Source organism: Emys orbicularis, chromosome 16 (genome assembly GCF_028017835.1).
Source record: "Emys orbicularis isolate rEmyOrb1 chromosome 16, rEmyOrb1.hap1, whole genome shotgun sequence".
Classification (NCBI taxonomy): Eukaryota; Metazoa; Chordata; order Testudines; family Emydidae; genus Emys; species Emys orbicularis.
In genome coordinates this window covers 12,075,157-12,095,960 of record NC_088698.1, presented here as the reverse complement: position 1 = coordinate 12,095,960, position 20,804 = coordinate 12,075,157, and the positions used below count along the sequence as shown (strand labels likewise).

At 44.3% G+C, this 20,804-nt stretch overlaps 1 protein-coding gene across 1 annotated transcript in view; it reads right to left on the bottom strand.

Annotated features, from left to right (window-relative positions):
• Nucleotides 1–8,247: 8,247 nt before the first annotated feature.
• DEPDC5 (DEP domain containing 5, GATOR1 subcomplex subunit) overlaps nucleotides 8,248–20,804 on the bottom strand; it is a 59,066-nt gene continuing 46,509 nt past the window's right edge. Inside the window, exons 37-43 of the mRNA XM_065418054.1 lie at nucleotides 20,382–20,490; nucleotides 19,698–19,925; nucleotides 15,166–15,335; nucleotides 12,175–12,346; nucleotides 10,734–10,794; nucleotides 9,448–9,530; nucleotides 8,248–9,022 (exon numbers count right to left, since the gene is read on the bottom strand). Of these exons, the coding sequence (XP_065274126.1) occupies nucleotides 8,727–9,022; nucleotides 9,448–9,530; nucleotides 10,734–10,794; nucleotides 12,175–12,346; nucleotides 15,166–15,335; nucleotides 19,698–19,925; nucleotides 20,382–20,490 (1,119 nt within the window). The 3' untranslated portion in view covers nucleotides 8,248–8,726. The remainder of the gene's footprint in view (nucleotides 9,023–9,447; nucleotides 9,531–10,733; nucleotides 10,795–12,174; nucleotides 12,347–15,165; nucleotides 15,336–19,697; nucleotides 19,926–20,381; nucleotides 20,491–20,804) is intronic.

The following is a 20,804-nucleotide window of genomic DNA, read 5'->3' as shown; positions in this document are numbered from 1 at the left end:
TTGAAGGCTCCTCATCGGTTGAACTGATGAACTTTTCCAGCCGACTGAGCCGGGTTTTTTGACGACGACGGTAATTGGCAAACCAGTTATAGACCTGATTTGGCTGCAGGTTCATATCCTGAGCCAAACCCTCCTGCAAATCCAGGTAACCAAGGGGGAAAAGAATAAACCACATCTAAATAACCATACTCGTTCCTCCAGTTTCCAAAAGCAATCTGACAATATGAGCTTCCAGACCCTCATGCAGGTCCTTGGAAAACATGCATCGCTCCCACTGATTGATCAGCTCATAAAGAGGAAGAGAACAGAAAAAGTTAATTCTCCCTTGACATCCTATTTGAGAAAGGGAATCCCAAGAATCCCAATGGGTTTTTGCCTTATTTGTAATTTAACTGATATAAATAAATAACTAATGGAAATAAGCACATTTTTAAAAGTGAAGGTAATTTACCAGTGGAACACAAATTATTGGGCTCAACGCAGGAATCACTGGGTGAAATTCTATGGCCTGCCTTATGCAGACTAAACTCTCATAATGGTCCATTCCGGCCTTAAAAAATAATCTATGACAGGTCTTTAAAATCTATTGTGTATTACATTAAAAAAATACATTAAGAGAACATTTGATTTAAACAATCAAAAGACCAGAAATGCCACAGTTAAGGTTGCACATGTAACCTTTACTCTTCTCCCTTGTATATATTCATTACTGTACTCTTTCATTAAATACAGTATAACATTTTTTTCTGTTAGATACATGTGTAGCATCTTGTAATATATTTTCATACTTTTAAACTTACTATATTATCATTGTGATAATGAAACCATGTCTTTATTGATTTTGGCTATTTATATAATAGATTTTCCTCTCTCTCAAGTAAGTAGTTTAATAATTTAGTCAACATACATGTATTATATATTTTCTTTTCAAATCAGAAGTGCAACCTTCCTGGGGTGTAATTCAGGGAACAAGGAAGTTAACTACAAAGCTAATTTAGTCACAAACTTGGGGGCCTTATACATGCTAGCAAATTTCACTATTATTCTATGTTGTTATATTTTATCAGTGGAATACTGTGTAAGAATGGCTTGTTGTGTGCATTGCATAAAATAACTTTAAGAGACTCAAAGTAGCACACATGCACATATCTAAGGCTGTAGAAAAATTATCTATTATATTAAACTACTTGATAAATTACATGATCATATATCATAATGCCCACACACAACAGGACAAAGTTATGGTCTAGTGTGCTACTTTCCACTGTCATTTCCTGACTTTTAAGTGCTTAACTGAGCAACCTTAGCATTCTCTTAACACAGATTTTTGTAAGTTGCTGCTGTTTTAATGAAAAATATTTTTAAAAAAAATTTCACAATGCAGAACTAAGCTAAACATGCCCAGAATAACCTGTTCCCCATACACCTTGGGGGCTTGAAGGAGGGAGCCCCTTGAGTGAAAATGTTAGGAGCGCTGCAGTTTTTACCTTATAGAACAGTGAATCAGACAAGGATTCCTGCCAAGTCCTGGCTCATTCAGCCACTTTCACAACATTTGTCTCTGTCCAGCTAAGCTAGATGCACATATGCACAGGGCTGACTATCTTGGCTGCAAACTTTACAAGTCTAGCAAGAAAACTCAGTGCACTTTTAAATGGGTTATAACTCAGTCAAATCACAACCAGTTAGCACCAGAACACCGACAGTGCTTCTCAGTGAGAGCTATTTCCCTGCCAAATTTCACCCAGTCAGTTCAACATTAGAGCTGTTAAAACACTATTATAACAGGGAAGACATTTTCTCCCACTTCTTTGCTCCACAGAACAACTGAGTTTCTTTTGCTTAAGCTTAAAACAATATTAAAACGCACACCCCTTTGGGCAATGATCAAACATGAGAAACTTCAGTCCAAAAACTGACTGAAACAAGGGGTTAGATTGGAAACATTTATGGAGCCTTGATCACAGTAGTTGCTGCTGTTCCTGTGCAAGGCAACGTTCAGCAACCGCCTGAGTAACACTGTAGCATATAGCATCCATACCCGCTGATCCTTGTTTGGATTCATTGTCACATTTGCAGCAAATCTGTGCAGCTTTTGGCGCACTTTTTCTGGATAGTTTCGATTCTTTGTGCCTTCAGGACAGAGGGAAACTGGTGGAGGATTCCTGTGCAAAAAAGAAAGTATAATCACCAAGATCCCCAAGCTGCGCCATTAAACTCAATGGAGGTTTTGCCATTGATTGCAACAGGAGTAGGCCAAAGTTTCAAGTTAACGGTGAAACCTGTTCCCCAAGAAATGTCCATCTTAGGATGCGAATACAGCCTTTTAGTTTCCATCCACCACACCCCCAAATCACAGTAAAGGAAGAACACCAGATCATCCCACTGCCAAGGTACCTCTTCCTGCACCGAAATTTCTGCACCGGTGTCAGGGAATCTGTGTGATGTTTCTCCATGACTTTGTGGTAGTGGATCTCATTCCAAAGTTGCACCAGCTCCTTCTTTTCTTTCGCCCTGCAACACTAAGACAATGGCAGGGCTGAGCACACCCTCTCCAGACAGTCAACCAATGACTTTTACAGAGGGGAAAAAACCCTCAGCATCCTGAAACGTACTGAAAGGGATTCACACTGGATCAGTGGAGTTGGTAGCCTTCCCCAAAGGTATGAGTCTCTTGCATGGCCCACTATTACTCCTCAAACCTGCACAGGACACCTCATGCCAGAAAAGAGCTCATTATGCACCTATTGCTTTAAAAAACAACAACGGTGAATTTAGACCTGGTGAATGGTCCTAAGCCGACAGCTCTGGAAACTGAGGCTCTTCTCTCCACAGAACACACACAGCACTATCACTGGCAGCCCAAGCTTCCTCACACCATCCCACCCATGGGCTCAATCCCACAAGGGGCTGAGCACTCAGGACCTGATTCAGCAAGACACTTAAGGACATGGTGAGCTTTAAGCACAAGAAGGATCCCAATTCCAATGGGAATTGCACTTGCGTGGTCCCTGGAGTCTTTTGCATTCCAAAAATTGCTTTCTTTTACTAACAGATGTTTTGTCCAGGATTTCCCTACAGAGCTCAGCACTGTATACCCCTCCCTCAAACTCCTCAGGGATCCCAACAGGCTAGTCTCCTCCTTGTTGTTGCTGTAAGCACTGATGTTCTGACCCCTGACATGTATGTTATCATAGCTTTTCTTCTAACACCACTTCCTGCCCTCCCTGTAGTTTCACTGAAGTGACCAAGAACACATTCCTACCTCCAGGAGTCTGCAGGCTGTGTCATGCTGACCCCTGTGGATATGGACAAGCACACAGGCTCGGACTACATTGATGTTGGTGAGGAAATATTCCTGAAGCTTGCACCCCATCATTGCCTCAACCAGCTTCTCCAGGCTGGGAGACATGCTCTGAAGCTCGCGGCAGAGTTGTCCTGCTAGATCCAGCAGCTTGGCCTGTGGAGTGTCCTTGGTTTTATTTTTATTAAGCAGTGCCATGAACCGCTTCATGCTTACATTCCTCCGGACACCTCTTCTATGCAACAAAGAAACAGCATCTGATGTTTGAGCTCCTAGACGAACACTCCCCTCCATATCAAGACACATTGCTAGCTTCTAATTCTCCCTTATACTATACGATAAAATACTTTGCTGCACTTTTCTAGCACTTTCTACCTGAGTTTCTCAAATTACAAAGAGTAATTAAGCCTCTTGATCCTCCTGTAAGACAAGATGCATTCCAGGTTTGCAAGTGGGAAAACTAAGGCACAGGGAGGTGCAGTGACTTGCCCCAAATGACAAGACAGTGGAACACTTTGTAAACATCCAACTTAGAGAGCAAAAGCCCTTTCTTGCTAAAATACAGGGCAAATGAGCATCAGTAAAAGTTAAAGAGAGCAAATACATTGAATATGTGGGATCTTGAAAATAATTATTTATAAAAATGCTCCTCCCCCAAAACACTTAGTCTGCTACATAATTATAACCACCGACCAGGTTGTGCAAAATCTAATTACCTAGCAGAATGGAATAACTAAAACCTCAGTCTGGATAGGTGAGATCAAGTTACTTACTGCCCATTGGAAAAACATTGACTTGGAGCATCTAAAATTCCACAGTGCAATAAATTACAGGGACAAGTGACTTGTAGCTGATTCACTGGTCTCTTGTATTCTTGTAAATGCCATCAAGTGGTAACTGCTCTGCACACTGGACTTTGGAAGGAGTACCTACAGAATTAGCCATATATGCTCCTCTAGAAGGATAGGATAGAACAGTGGTTCTCAAGCTGTGGGTTGGGACCCCAAAAGTGTGTCGGGACCCCAAAGTGTGTCGCGAACCCGTTTTAATGCGGTTGCCAGGGCTGGTGTTAGCCTTGCTGGGGCCTAGGGCCAAAGCCCGAACCCCACCGCCCAGGTTTGGGCTTTGGCCCCTTCCCCTGGGTGGCGGGGCATGGGTGGGCTCAGGCTTCAGTCCCCCTTCCTGGGATCATGTAGTAATTTTTGTTGTCAGAAGGGGGTCACAGTGCACTAAAGTCTGAGAACCCCTGGGATAGACTGCAACTGGCTAAGAGCCAGAGGAAGAGTTTAGCTAAGTAGACTAGACCAGTGGTTCTCAAAGCCGGTCCGCTGCTTGTTCAGGGAAAGCCCTTGGCGGGCCGGGCCGCAGGTTCGGCTGATCGCGGCTCCCACTGGCTGCGGTTCGCCGCTCCAGGCCAATGGGGGCTGCGGGAAGTGGCGCGGGCCGAGGGATGTGCTGGCCGCCCTTCCCGCAGCCCCCATTGGCCTGGAGCGGCAAACTGCGGCCAGTGGGAGCCGCGATCGGCCGAACCTGCGGACGCGGCAGGTAAACAAACCGGCCCAGCCCGCCAAGGGCTTTCCCTGAACAAGCGGCAGACCGGCTTTGAGAACCACTGGACTAGACCACGTGGGCAAGTCATTCATTGCTGACCCTCAGGCTTTGCCTTCACTGCAAAAAAGGTGTGGTTTTGCATCAAGTTGGCCATCTCACTCTATTATCCTAGTGGAGATAACACACGGGTAGTTTTTACCTCGATGTAGCTAGCTGGGGTTGATCTCAGGTTTCACTGAGGTTTAAAACTTCAGAGGTGAAAACTTCAGAGCCTAGTCTCTACTAGGATTGTACATTGAGGTAACTACATTGATTTAAGCACACACTTTTTACTGCAGTGAAGACAAAGCCGTACGCCTTTTCTTGATGAGGAAAAGGGTGTATTTTTAAATTTGTTAACTAATCTGTGTTAAAATCCTAGCAAAGACAAGGCAGTTGTACGTTTTAAAACATATTAGCTGGTCAAGGTAAACCCTAGCATTTAATCATTGTTGGCCCACGCTTAAGTCTTCTCCCTCCTCTTCCCCCAACCTTTTTATTTAAATGATGCCTTTATTTGGCTGCTTAGCATTAGTTTTATATTTTATTTTTAATCTATTGCTTGAAGATTAGGAAATTCTACTGTTGAGTTTACCTTGACTAGCTAACATGAGTTAAAACTACAACAACCTTCTCTTCACCAAGATTTTAATACAGGTTAGCTTAACATGGGTTAAAAATGGCCCCTTTCCCCCCCCCGCCCCTAGTGAAGACAAAACCCTAGTTGCATTTACAGTGGTTCTGAACTGGGAGTCCAGTTTTCATTTTCAACCTCAAGTCAGACAGGAACAAATCCAACACCCACTGAAATCTCTCCACTGACTTCCAAGGGGCACTGGATCAGGCCCACAGCACACACAGGAATAATAAGTGCTGATTGGCTCAGCAGCTTGTCCTTGAGAGAGGGACATGCAAATCCATTCAACAGATTCATTTTAATAACTCATTTTGGCTCCAAAAATAACCAGGACAAACACTTTATCATCAGACAACCACACTGTTGATCCCAGTTGTCCTTGGACAAGTCACCTTAAAAAGAATTTCCTAGCTTGCAAACAATAGGTGAAAACTAAAATACAAGCCAAAAGCAAATAAAGGCATCACTTAAAAAAAACAACAACAAAAAAAACCCACACAGGTGGGAGGAAGAAGTCATCCTACATGAGTCCACAGCGATTAAAACAGAATGCACGTCTGAAATTGTGTTTTTGAATATGTTCAAAGTTGTGAAGGAGTGGTGCATGTCCAGTGGTTGGAAGTTCCACATGCTGTGGGCCAGGAACAGTCCCCTACAACACCTGTGGGGTCAGACAGCTAATACTGTTCTGATGGAGGCTTATGGATTTCCCAAGTGATAGCCACTAAATACAAATGCAGCTGCGAAAACTCCATGAATGTAGGATTAAAAAAGCCTCATCTTCTTACATGGCTAACAGGCCTAGCACACACCCCACCGAGGCCCGGGCATGGCAGAGTGGTTAAGCTAATGCCAGCAGGAGAAGCGAGGGGACTCCGGCTGTTACATGACACACAGGCAGAAGCCCACCACGGTGTTTGGATGGGTCTGGAACAGCACTTTTAAAACCTCTTTTCCAGACGCTTTTCAGGGGCCAGCAGAATGTGCTGTGCTGCTGCGCCCCCACCCCAATCCCGCCGCTTTGCCTCCTTCAGCCCTCCCCCCCGTCCTGCTTACCCCCGGCTTTGGAGCAGGCCCCTGCCCCCTCTCCCCGCGAGGGCACGGGCCGGCGTGAGCACCCCGCGTGTCCCAGCTGGGGGGAGCCGGTCATTAGCGGCCCTGCCTAGAGGGCGCCCCGCGGGCAGCTCGCAGCGGTCCCCAGAGAACCCCCCCGGGAGGCTGAGCCGCCCCAGCCCGAGCCCCGCGGCTAGCCGCCCGCGCGGTACCTCCCGAGGGCGGGCATCGGCTGCCTTGGCGCCGGCCGGGCTCCGAGTCCCAGCGATGCCAACAGCCACCGCCGCGCAAAGCGGCGCCGGGAGCGGCCGCGGGGAGGAGCTCGGGGCCCCATCCCGCCCACGCCCCCCGGCCAGGCGCCCTCAGCCGGACACGCGGCGCCCGTGGGCTGCGCCCCGAGAAAACACTCACTGCAGGACCAGCGCTGGGGCCCTGCCCTGCAGTGCCGCCTCGGTTCAGACCGATGTATTCCTGGTACATCGCCTGTAAACGCTACAGGGCCAAAGCTCTCGTCCCACCCCACAGCATGCAGGGGCGGGTGCGCAGTGGGGGATACAACAGGCCCCCCAGTGCTGCAAGAAAAGCAACGCAAGGGCTAGTAGAGATGGGGCAGCATTTTCATTCAAAGTTAGGTTTCTGAGGGATTTAAAATCTAACCACATTTCAGTGTAGACTGGACCGTCCAGAAATAAATATAGCTGCTGAACGTTAGAAACCAACAAATACCTGTGGTAGGATTGTCTCATTTTTTAAAAAGGGGTCGTTTATAAAACCTTTAAGTAAACATTCCAATGTGATTTGCTTCTCCCCCTCCACCCCCCCCCATACTTCCTTGCACATAGAAAAATGTAGAGATCAACTTTAAAACAAACAAACAAAAAAGAAGCTTAGTTACACTAAGTGGCTATTGTATATGTAAAATGATACTTTACATAGTAATCCAGTTGAGTAAAATAGGTGACAGCAAGGTAAGTGAATGGTAGGAGATAACTTTTAAAAAAATTTCATCTAATAGAAATCAGACATGCACTGGTAATTACAATACACTTAGATGAATTAAACGAAGAGGGTGGTTGGCAGCTCAAGCCAGTCTTTTCTACATGCGTACTATCTGATATCAGATATAGTCACTCACACAATGGGTCTTGGATACAGAAACTTTTTTGTGATTTAGACACATTTTTGTTGAAACAATGTTTATGATCTTTCTCTCTCATGTCTGTTCACAATCTTCCTCATTCCATCTTATGTTTAGCTGTCATTGATTTCTCCCTAGACTTGGATCCTCGCCTACAGCAACTGATTCCTTGTTCCTGCAGCATGACACACATCTCTGGGTCCAGAGCCCAGAACAGCAAGTCCTGAAAGCTTAAAGGGCAGAGACCCACTTTAACTGAAATTTAAAATAACTGTGACCTTTTCATGAGCATTAAAGCTTCATGCTTGCTCTAAGGAAACAACTTCCCTCTGGCAAGGCTCCATCTTCTGCATACTCCTTTATTGACCTATAGAGCCCTGCAAATCCACGGATCGCGGATTGGATGAGGATACACATTTTGTATCTGCGCAGGGCTCTATTCACCAATACCTTCTCTTTTACTCACTGCCTGAATTATGGCAGAACATTACACTTTTGATTTTCTGCATTTTTTTATTTAATATATTAAAACATATAAACACTTACCATGATTGTATAATACAGTGTATCTTACATATGCACACAAACATACATGCCAGAGATGTGAGGCATGATTTTGCCTGACATGTCACAGGCTTACAACACCTGGTCATTTCCAAAGATCACAGAAATATATGGTGACCTCTTTCCTGTGACAAACCCCTGGTCTCAAAGTCTTGCCTTCTCTCAGTTTAGCTGAGTTCTGGCAAGTAGGGGATGCAACTATTTGAAGTATGGCTCCGTTCAGGTGATGAGTATTGGTGTGATAGGAGTGGCCCTGGGCCATAGTCTCTTCTCCCAAAAGCCTACTCAGATTCTATTGATTATCAATAGGAATACTGCTCAGATTAGGCTGGGTTCCAAGGTAAATTCACCCTAAGAATGGTCTTATCGGGCTGTTCTCTGCATCTTCCTCCTCATCACACTCCCAAGGTTTGAATGGTCTCTCCTGCAGATGCACTATCTCACGGTGCACTGGCATGCATCTTATCCAGACAGCCAGTCCAGAACAGGATGAGCCGGCCTTCTTTGTTCCAGCAGAACTCTGTGAAGTCTTTCAGCAACCGATCTGCAAACTTCTCATCCCCTGTAGCACTGGACCTCCATGTTTTGGTCAGCATGGTATTGTAGGCCCAGTTGTAACCAATGCGCTCTTCACAAAACATGTTCTGATTGGTTGAGCTGGTGGAGTTGCGCCGCCGTCGTTGCTGCCCACAGGAAAATTTCCGCTTGGAGTAAGGTAGCTGCAGTGAAACTGTCCCTGTGGGAAATGGACAGGAGTTTAATCTGTGGTCAAGTCTAGATCCTAGCAGTGTCAGCTGACCCAAATGTTTCTAAGGGAAAACTAGACAGTTTCATTTATTGTCTCGTGTAGCAGGTAAAGATGCAGTCAGCATTACCTCACTGCTACCTGCAAAGGTAACGAGGTTCAGAGATCCTTAAAGCAGGTACTCAACCTGCTGCTTTTTACTAATGGCAAAAGTAATAATGCTTTATACTTATTGTAGGAGATGACTGGTCTCTCCATTGCTTTCTGTTTGTTATGACTCTTTGTCCCAGTTGCTACAGCTATTTGCCAGCTGATCAGTGCTACTGAAGGAGAACATTGGAACTAGGAGTGCAAGAATGGCTCTCCCTTGCCTATAATCCCCCCAGGGCTCTCATTACCTACCAAGCATTGCTTACCTGTGACATGGATGTACTGGGGTTTGTTCTCAGATGGGAAGTTGAATGCAGAGGCAGAGTATTTATCTTGGACAAATCCAAATCTGGGGAAACAAACACTAGAAAGAATGAGGCTATTCCTGTTGGGACTCCTACAATCCATGGGATGGGAAAGGGTCGGGGGGGGAGGGGGTATATTTCCCCAACACATATGCACATCCTTCTCATGGCCCAAAGGGAAGGAGGCAAAGAGGGAAGGAAGGGATCCCCAGATTCTCCAATCCTGTTTTTTCCTGAGCACGGGGGTGGGGTTGCTCTCCTAGGTAATGTATGAAGCAATGGAACCAATAACCCAATGTGGGATGTTATCTGGCAGTCTGTTAAAAGGGAGTGTCTGTGTGTGTGTGTGCGCGCACACACACAAAATTAGGAGAAAGCTACAGAAAAGCTTCTGCTATGGTGCATCAAATTATAGGAATTGTTTGGTCAGGCTGGACAGTCCTGTCAGAGGACTAGTACTGCTTTGGGAACACACATCCCCCCTCTGGGCTGAAGAAAACACCATTTTGAAGCAAGAAAAGGTCCATTCCAAGAGCCAGCTTCTCCATGACAGAAAGAGAGCCTGAGTTAAGCACTGTGAAACCAACTGCCAGCCAGGAACCACACTGAAGGCTTTGTGAAGATCCATAACAGGATGTTACACAGCCAGCCAAAGGCAGGAAGGATCGGCACTGGGAAGCTTATTTGTGCCTTCCAATGAACTCCTCCACCCTTATTGGCCCTTCTCTCACTAAGCAGTGTTCAAAAGAACACCATCAATTCCTCCTTAAATTGTTCCCAGCCTCTCACTACAAGTGTCAGATCCCAGTTACCTGCTTATTATCAGTCACTTAAGTTATCACTCAGAGATCCAAATCAGGACTGTCCGAAGTTCTATACACAGACATGACATGACAGTCCCTATCAGAGATAAGACAATTTACCTGCTTCTAGCCTAAGAGAATGGGACACCTTTAGAACCTGATGTTACACCTAAGACAATCAGTAGGGTTTGCTAATGAGCGAGAAGGTTCCTCCCACGTATTGAGAGCATCCATCCCATTCCCACCCACTGCCAACTGTGCACATTTGAAGACATTCTAATTAACTTAGTATCCTTCAGAGGACTTCAGGGAGACACATAGCCCATGGTTTCAAGTTTAACAGTACTACTTTAAAGCTCCAATATCTGACTAGATCTTTACACCACACTCCAACATCATACCCAAAGATGGATTTAACTCTCATCTACCCTGCTCCGCACATACCTGTGTGCAATTGCCTCCTGGAGCAGATGCATGCGATCCCAGTAAGTTTCAGGTTCAAAGCCTGAAACAAGAGAACCAGACAAAGGTCAACTGAAACCATTTAATCTTTACCAACCCATAAGAGGCTTCCCCAGGCCAACTCCATTGTGTGCTTCCCCCTATTCCTTTAAGCCACCTCCTTTGGTCCTATTTTATCTGTCAGCACTCGCCCTGAACTCCCCGCATTCCATTAAGAGGGTTTTTTAAAAACACCAACAGTTGATTCATGAACCAACCCTGGATTTGGCTTTTGTGACCCTGTAAATACATAAAAACAGTAAATACATAGGATTTGAGAGGGGTGGTTTCACTGTTTGTTGCTCTTGCGATACTATCAAAATATTGCCCTATGTTTCCACTTTGCCCACCTTTGGGCATCAATAAGAACTTCGTTTTGGCAAGGGGGAAGGCCTGGAGTTAAAACCAACTAGCCCTCCATGAGGGTCCCTAACCCCAAATCATGAATATATTTTTATTTAGTGAGGATCAGAAAAAAAAAAAAAAAAAAAAAAAAAAAAAAAAGAGCGTGACCACCATTTTGAGCACCACAGCATTAAAAATAGCCTATTTAAAGCCAGTGGGGCTACACCTGTACCACAACATGTAGAGTATTCATTGCTCTTTCTGCATTTACAGTCAGACTCCAGGAAGAGTGTTACCAGGGGTGAGAACAATTTAATCAATAAAATGAATTTTTAAAATTTGTAAACTGTGATCCTTTTCAGATCATCCCTCTGCACCAGCTGTATGATGGATCTCTATGCTGGGACTCATGAAGCTCTGACCTCTGGGCAAGGCTCACAGTTGAGGCTTATCACAATAGCGTCACTAGGAAGGGAGAGGTCATGCTGAAGAAAAAAAGGATTGCCGTTCCTAGTACTTAATCTCATGAGCAAACCTTCCTACCCAGAATGTAACCATGGCAACAAAAAGAGGATGCTAACCATGGAAGTCTAGCTAATGTAATCTCAGAGAGGAGGAAACGAACAAATGCAAGATACAAATGCAGACTGGCTAGCGAGACGGATGGGAGCTGCTGGCAGAATGGGCTTTTATAATTTTTACAAAATGACAGCAGGGTAACTAACTGATATAGTTTCTATAGGAGCATTCAGTGTCATGGCAACAGAGGAGAATGAAGGACATGGAACTCTCCCTGATGATGGGCACCTCTCACTACCAACATGATGCTGTGGTGTGTGCCAACTGCCCTGAAGTACAGCTTCCCTCCTCATCTTTCCCCCCTCATGCTGAATGAGCTGTACCCTTAACAGTAGATGGGAGGGAATGTAATGGCAGGCATCTTATCCAGCCAGTGAACATATCGTAGGTGTGATTCACATCCCAGTGAGAGTTCTCCCTACAAGAAGGTACCCAAGGCTGGCTGGGGAATATTTCTTACCATCAAACAGATGCTCACTGCCCTCCTTCAGCAAGCAGCTAACATTGAGTGGGATGAACAACTGTGCTCGAAGTGGGTCTCCATATAGGTAACTGGGCAACGCAAACGGACCCTCCAGGACTGGAACCAACAAGAAACCACAGGATGTAGCTTTCCGATGCCAACCCTGAACCTGTGAAGGGATTCAAATAATGAATCACATCATGTATAGCTGCATGGAAAGGAGTACTTATGTGCATAAGAGCAATTTGTCTCGCCAAGAACAAATCAGACACGCTCAGTTACCAAGGGGCTTTGCCTGCTTTGCATACTGAGCATGCAATCATCTTCATACGCAAAGCAGCACAAATACAAGATTTCAAAATTGTATTTTTTAAGGCATGCCACATAAATCAGAATGATCAATTAGATCAGGCCGGTGCAGAGAAGCTAACTGAATTCTTTGCATCAGTCTTCACTACAGAGGATGTGAGGTAGATTCCCCAACCTGAGCCATTCTTTTTAGGTGACAAATCTGAGGAATTGTCCCAGATTGAGATGTCATTAGAGGTGGTTTTGGAACAAACTGATAAACAGTAATAAGTCACCAGGACCAGATGGTATTCACCCAAGAGTTCTGAAGGAACTCAAATGTGAAATTGCAGAACTACTAAGTATCGTATGTAACCTATCATTTAAATTAGCTTCTGTACCAGATGACTGGAGAATAGCTAATGTGACACCAATTTTTTTAAAAGTCTCTAGAGGTGATCCTGGTAATTACAGGCAGGTAAGCCTAACTTCAGTACCAGGCAAACTGATTGAAACTACAGTAAAGGACAGAATTATCAGACACATAGATGAACATGATTTGCTGGGAAAGAGTCAACATGGCTTTTGAAAAGGGAAATCATGCCTCACCAATTAGAATTCTTTGAAGGGGTCAACAAACAGGTGGACAAGGGTGATCCAGTGGATATAGTGTACTTGAATTTTCAGAAAGCCTTTGACAAGGTTTCTCACCACAGGCTCTTAAGGAAACTAATTAGTCATGGGAGAAGAGGAAAGGTCTTCTCATGGCTCAGTAACTGGTTAAAGATAGCAAAAAAGGGTATGAATATATGGTCAGTTTTCAGAATGAAGATAGGTAAATAGTGGTGTCCCCCAGGGATCTGTACTGGGACCAGTGCTGTTCAACATATTCCTAAACGATTTGGAAAAAGCAATAAACAGTGAGGTGGAAAAATTTGCAGACGATACAAAACTACTCAAGATAGTTACATCCCAAGTAGACTGTGAAGAGTTACAAAGAGATCTCGGAAAACTGGGCAACAAACTGGCAGATGAAATTCAGTGTTGATAAATGCAAAGTAATGCACATTGGAAAACATAATCCCAACTATACATACAAAATGATGCACTCTAAATTAGCTGTTACTACTCAAGAAAGATCTTGGAATCATTGTAGATCTCTGAAAACATGCACTCAATGTGCAGCATCAGAATATTAGGAACCATTAGGAAAGAGATAGATTATAAACCAGAAAATATCATAATGCCATTATATAAATCCACAGTACGCCCACACCTTGAATACTGTGTGCAATTCTGGTCACCCCATCTCAAAAAAAGATTTATTAGGATTGGAAAAAGTACAGAGAAGGGCAACAAAAATGATTAAGGATATGCAACAGCTTCCATATGAGGAGAAATTAAAAAGACTGGGACTTTTCAGCTTGGAAAAGATGACTTGGGGGGGGGAGGGGCGTGGAATATAATAGAGGTATATAAAATCATGAATGGTTTGGAGAAAGTGAATAAGGAAGTATTATTTACTCCTTTACACAACACAAGAACCATAGGTCACCCAATGAAATTAATAGGCAGCAGGTTTAAAACAAACACACACACAAAAAATTCAGAAAACGCACAGGCAACCTGTGGAACTCATCGCCAGGGGATGTTGTAAAGGCCAAAAGTATAACTGGGTTCAAAAAAGAATTAGATAAGTTCATGGAGGATACGTCAATCAATGGCTATTAGCCAAGATGGTCACGGATACAACCCCATGCTCTGGATGTCCCTAGCCTATGGCTGCCAGAAGCTGGGAGTGGACGACAGGGGATGGCTCACTCGATGGTTACCTGTTCTGTTCTTTCCCTCTGAAGCATCTGGCATTGGCCACTGTTGGAGGACAGGATATTGGGCTAGATGGACCACTGGCCTGACCCATTATAGCTGTTCTTATGAATGCACTTAAAATGGGATATTTCTAAGGAAACTGATTTAGCCTGATTACAGTGAGTGGCCAAGGACTGCTTAACTGGAACAAAATTTCCATTGGAAGAGGATCTACGTGACCAATGCCAAGGGGTTGAATGGGGAGTAAACAGTCTGGGATTTCTGAATGCCAGTCTCTTGATACAGAAGTTGCCAAATAAGAAAAAGAAACAAAGTTAAAGTAAACAGCAAATGTAGAGAATAGTTTTTCTTGTATTTTTATCCTTGGTGTTGTCAGTGCGTTTTTAAAAAGCCTCTTTGCTGAACTGGGACAACAGGCTGCCTACCCAAGGGGCTCCATTAAAACTTTGTCACTGCTTTTCGTTTTAAAATTCAAGGCACAGTGGGTTAAACTGTGCTGGCTCTCTGCACAGGGTCAAAGCCTACACACAGTGGCTCAAGCGGGACTTAAAATGATGCCTTGGCCTCACGCTGGCCCTCTGCACAGGGTGAGTTAACCCATTAAAAGTAAGAGAATGCTACACCTAGGATAGAGTGACTAAACACACTGATTTATAACAATGATAAGAGACACTCAAACTCAGCAACACACATGCATAGCAGTAGCAACAATCAGCAAAATTGTCCTTCAAAAAGATACAAACTTCACTCCACAGCATCTGTCCTAGCACTTTTCACTGACTTCCCACTAATTCCTTGCGCACTCAGGTAAGGACACACATTTAATCAGCCTGGCAAGTTTGAGAGCATCCAGGACACAAGGACCCTTACCATCTCAAAGAGAACAGCTGCTGTTACTGCCATCCAATGCAATTTGATCTCGAAGGCAGCATTCAGCGAGAAATTGCCATGGTAGTAACAACTGCACCATTCCAGGCGGTCAGTGCGGTTATTCACATCCACATCCAGCGTCACGGTCCGCTGCTCAGGTACTGTGGCAGCTATGCAGATATGGAGTCAAGAGTATTTAAAAAAAAATGTATCCAGGAGGGGAAAGGGGAGAGAAAGAAAATTAAAATGAGACAGTTTTAGGCACGGGTTGCTTCATCCCCCTGCCTTGCACTTTTAGGGCCAACAAAAATAGTCCAAGAATCTTGCTAGCCTAAATCACAAGAATGAAAAGGAGAAGAGAATTCCATCCACGCCAGGGAACTCTGCTGCCCCAATTCCTTTCCTCCAGAACATATTACTCTAAACAGTCCAGTGACATCTAAACTGGGGTAGACAGTGACTCTCTCCTCTAGGAAGTGAATCAGTCCCTGAACCTACTAATTAAAAGTGGAGCTGTTCTATAATTTAGTAGTATTCCAGTGTGGAACAGAAGGTGCTAGGGAGGGCTAACCGTGTAACATTTGCCTCTGAGGCATTCCAATTTGATGATAATGTTCTTTACATATCTCCATACAAATCACAACACTGCACATTTTTACATCAGGGAAGGAGTATTCCAGAGTTTACAATGACAGCCAAAAGGAGATGAGGAATGCATTTAGTTTCCAGAGTCCCACAAAAGTGGTCTACATTAATGCAAAGTTAAGGCTGCACATTAAAATTTTTAAAAAGGCAAAAAACCAAAAAGGTTCCTACAGCATTATCATCTTTAGCTTATTGCATTTAGGTAGCATTCTTTTCCTTTTTGAAATTAGTATTTCTGTAGTGCCTAGGGGCCCCCTCCAAGATCAGGGCCACATTGTGCGAGGCCACATAGTACAGTCACATAGGAAAAGAAAGTCCCTGCCCCCTAGAGCTTATACTCTAAATAAGCGAGGGCTTGTCTACACTTACACCTAACTTGGCATTGCTGCGATCGATGCAGTGGTATCAATTTAGCGGGTCCAGTGAAGACCCGCTAAGTCGATGGGAGAGCGCTTTCCTGTCGACGAAGAGCAAGGTAAATCGGCGGGAGAGTGTCTCCCATCGACACAGTGTGGTGTAGACACCGCTGTAAGTCAACCTAAGTAACATCAACTTCAGTTATGTAACTGAAGTAGCGTAACTTAGGTCAACTTACAGCTTCAGTGTAGACCAGCCTAAAACACAAAGGGTGGGATGGGAAACAGAGGCACAGGAAGGGGGAGGGACTTGCCCAAAGTCACACAGCAAGTCAGCAGCAAAGCCAGGAATAAGGCCCTACCCCTTAAACTAGGCTGCCATTTCTTGTTTTTCTTATTACATGCCTTAGTTTAATATGTTTCTATGCTGTTCAATATTGGACATAAAACACCAACAATATGCACTATGGCTGTGTTAATATTGCTGTGATATTTCCCAACCTGCATATTTGAACTGTCTTTCATTAGTTGTTTGGTATTGTTTAAGCAGAGAAAAGGAATTGCTCATATTTTGTAGTCTTAGCATTTAAAAGTTCCCAATTAAGTTTTGAAATTCACCCCCAAGATGGAGGGAATTGGGGCAGGGGCAGAGTTCCCACCTTTGCTTCTGCTCTAATTTGTCCGGAGACCATTTTCTGGGAGGCTGGGTTAACAGTGCAACATCCCATTGTTTATGCTGCAATTACTTTAGCTTGGCAACAGAAAAAGAGATAGAAATAAATAATAATAAATGCCAGAGATGTCATCTTGGAGAGCACCATGCAGATGCTCTTTTGTAAACAAGTCTCATCACTTCCTGGCAAAGATTTATCTCCTCCAACTCCCATCTAGGCCAGGTATTGTCAGACATACCAACGTCTTATTCTTTTATTTTTCTTCCTGCTTTTTACTCAGATATCACTGAAGATGCACTGTTGTGGGTAGCTTGGGGGCTCATCTTAAAGTTACAATACCAGCTTTTCAGGAGCCATGCAATGTAACGTAAATGATGAACCACCACAGAAACCCACTTTGGGATGTTTGAGGGCAGCATCCCAATAGGAGGTAAAGTAGAAGCAGCTCAATCAGTAAGGAAGGCAGGTGCTGTCTGCCAGCGCAGCCGCCAGACACAACAATACACCAGCCAATTTGTATAAATTAGCACACGCCGAAGAATGAACTCCCTGCTCCACTGCTAGATGGTTCCTCCTCCAAGTTACTGGTAACACAGGACTCTCCATCAAGACTGCAAACTGTCTCTTTCTACCTTACCCGGTGCCTCTATTCACAGACCAAACAACTGGAGGCAAATCCCCATAGGAGCACTCCTAACAATCCCAAAACTTCAAAACTATCACTGGATTAGCATCTTAAGTGTCTCTAAATTTAGGCGACTCAAATGGGTTCTTAGAAAATGGTCCTAATTTGACGTTATAATAGAAGACCTCTGACTTTCCATACACTTGACTGGTTTTAAGAGAACTCACCTGCTTCCCAACTGCGTCTTGTACCAGTATTAACTAATGAGTTATAGTGCACATTGGAGAGGAGCAGACAGGTTATTCTTCAACCACAGATTAAATATGTACATGGTTATAATTACTAGTGCAGCATGCATTGCTATAAATCAAAAGGGACAAGATTATGTATATCACAGATCAGATTTTCATTGGGAAGGGAAAAGGGACAATCATCAGACAAGTGACAGGGAAATTGGCAAGGATAAGGATTTTACGGGTACACAGAGCTTGTTCCAGAGCTCCCAACACTTGCATGCTGTTTCATATCACAGGCTGACATTTAGGGAAGGTGGAGGAGGGGAAGAAATCAAATGCAGCCAAAGCCAAGAGAGGAACAAATGAAGTCACGTGGACCGGCTGCCATTGGGGTTAGTAAAGCTTCCTGCCTCAGATGTACTGGTAATGTTTTTGGAGTGTTTAGATGAGAAACAGCACTGAAGTGGCACACAAACAGGTTTCCTTCTGAGAACAGGTAACACCACATTGTTTACTGTAGGAAAATCCAATCATCCTTTAGAACAAACCATAATGGACAACAGTAGCAGTATGGAAGCGCTTTTCATCCCAGGACAGCAAAACAGATTACGGATCATTATCCGCATTTTACGATGGGGAAACTGAGGAACAGAGAAGTGAAGTGGTTTACCAAAGCTGCATAGTGAGTCAGACATAGTTTCATGAGCAGAACCTAGGTCTCCTGGGCCTCAGTCCTCTGAACCACACACTATCTGGACACCAGGCTGGGCTCAGGTTCACCGAGCTCATTAATTATGCCAATAAGGTTTTGTACTGGCCAAAAGGTTAGCTTTAGTGTGTAGTAGGTAAAGAGCCTCCTGCTCACATAGTAGCTTAAGATAATAGAATTGTTAGCTTATTGTTCTAGGCCCCTCCTCTCATTTTTCTATTTCTTATGCTGTTCCTCGTCGAACAAAGCTTTCAAAAATATAGACAGGTTACCATAGCTTCAGATTAGGAAGATACAATGACTATACAAGAAGGGTGATGTCACTTCTCTTCAGAAGAGTCAAACATATAATAGAAGAGCATTGGGGGTTCTCGCTTTCTAATTTAGATGGGACTTTATAAGATGCATCTTATAAATCTGAAGTTATGGCAATGACTTTTCTAGCATGTTTTACAGGGAACATATAGCATATGGCAGGAGCAAGTGACTCAAGCTGGCCTGGAAATGCAACAACAAGATGACAAAGCACACATATTAGGACATATAACTAGTGAGTTTCACTGGTTGTTAGTGGTAGAAAAGGCACCATGTGGTCTCTGTGGCACTCTAGTGAGAAGTGCTTTACAATGGAAGGAGATTTCAAGATGGGATAATGATACCCACTCCCATTGCATGCCCTGATGTTCCAGATTCAAAACCCCAGTTCATTCACACTGCTGGTATTTTTTGTAATTGTGGCCCCAGGTGTCTGACCTGGAGTTCTTCAGCCTAGATTGATGCCACCACGGTCTCCAAGTGTCACAGTACACAGGACTCTCCTACATTCCACTCTCCACAGGAAGAGTATCACCAGGGCTCTTGCCACCGGCAAACACTTGTTGAGCAAGTATTAGACTTTAGACTTAGTTAAATGAAGTTTTGGTGCTCTGTTCTCACATGTCATCATTTCCATGTGCCCAGCAGGGACTGAACTCCATCATGTGGTTCTGAAGAGTCACACCAGCCTCCCATGAAGACGGGAGAGGAGTATTATCTCTTCCTCAAACTCTAGAGGAAGGTGGGAATATTTTACTTTTAGGTAACCAAGAGTACAGATTGTTCCTCTCAGCCAGTGAAACGCATCCCAGAGACATGACAATGAGACCACCTGCATGACAAATGTACGGCCAGCATGAGATCTGCAGCCTGTTACTGGTCCACGTGAGATCATACCCTTGGTTGGCTGCTATTCCCCTTCAAAACTACTCCCTTGTACTTCACCAGATGTCATCTGTGTTCCGCATCTACCTAATAGTGCGGCTGCCTGGCTCCGTCCTCCGAAACTGCGGCTAAAGGAACTGTGCCTACTTGCATAAGAGGCTGGGCGGCTGGGAAGCCAGGGCAGGAGGAATGCTGGGATTTCTGAGTGCAAGAGCTCTTCTGCCACAAATGCCACCTCGAACCATTTCCTCTGAAAAGTGGAGAAATCGTCCATTGCCGCTGTGTGCCACATAGTGGGTGGCTGCTGCATACCCCCTGGATAAAGGCAATGGGAAAGAGTCATCAGTCAAGAACAACGACCCCTTAACACACAAGGTACCATTACACTTCCTGAGTTTCTAGAGCCTAGGTTCAGAGGGAGCTGGAGATCTCACATTTGTCCTCCGATTCCCATCCTTTGAGTCGACAGTTCAAGGAAATTTGGTGATCTTTTCTAAAGGGTATGTGGTGAGGAGGGTGGGGAGAGTTGAGTTGTCCATCTGTCATTAAATTACCCTTTATTTTTTGCTGTTACATTCACAAAGGCTAGGGCATCTCTTTGGATCCCTATACACTATCCCCCCTCCTCCAAACATTTATTTAAGGGTGCTCCCCTTTCAAATCCCTTCTCAGGATACACTTCTGCTGCAACACCTACAACAACTCAACAAAATTCAAGGTCTACACTGAGGGGCAATAGGGGAAAGCTCAGTAGTTACATAAAAGTCTGACCTCGGTCCGGCTCCTTATCAACGACAATCTTGTAGAAGTAAAACCCATAGATGAAGGTGCGCAAGGCCTCTCCAGATGCGTGAACAATCAGCTGCTCATCCAGCATTTTCTAAAGAAAAAACAAATGAAAAGCAGCTTTCAGTGGTGAATCGGGGCTTTGGGGTGGGAATGGGGAGACATAAGGAAAGTGAGTCTTTCCTTTGGAGACATTAAAGGTTCAAGATCCTCACCTGTAAAGATGAGAATGGCAGCAGTGCTTCCCTAGACGTGCTGAAAACCCAGCAGGCTAGTAGTGAACAGGGTCAGAAGTCCTCATCTTCCAGATAATTTGTATTTTGTCCCTTTGAAGTTCCCTACTAACTAGTCTCTTTCCAATCTGCCTACTACCTCCAGCGTTTGCCCTCTTACTTATGTGCCTTTGTC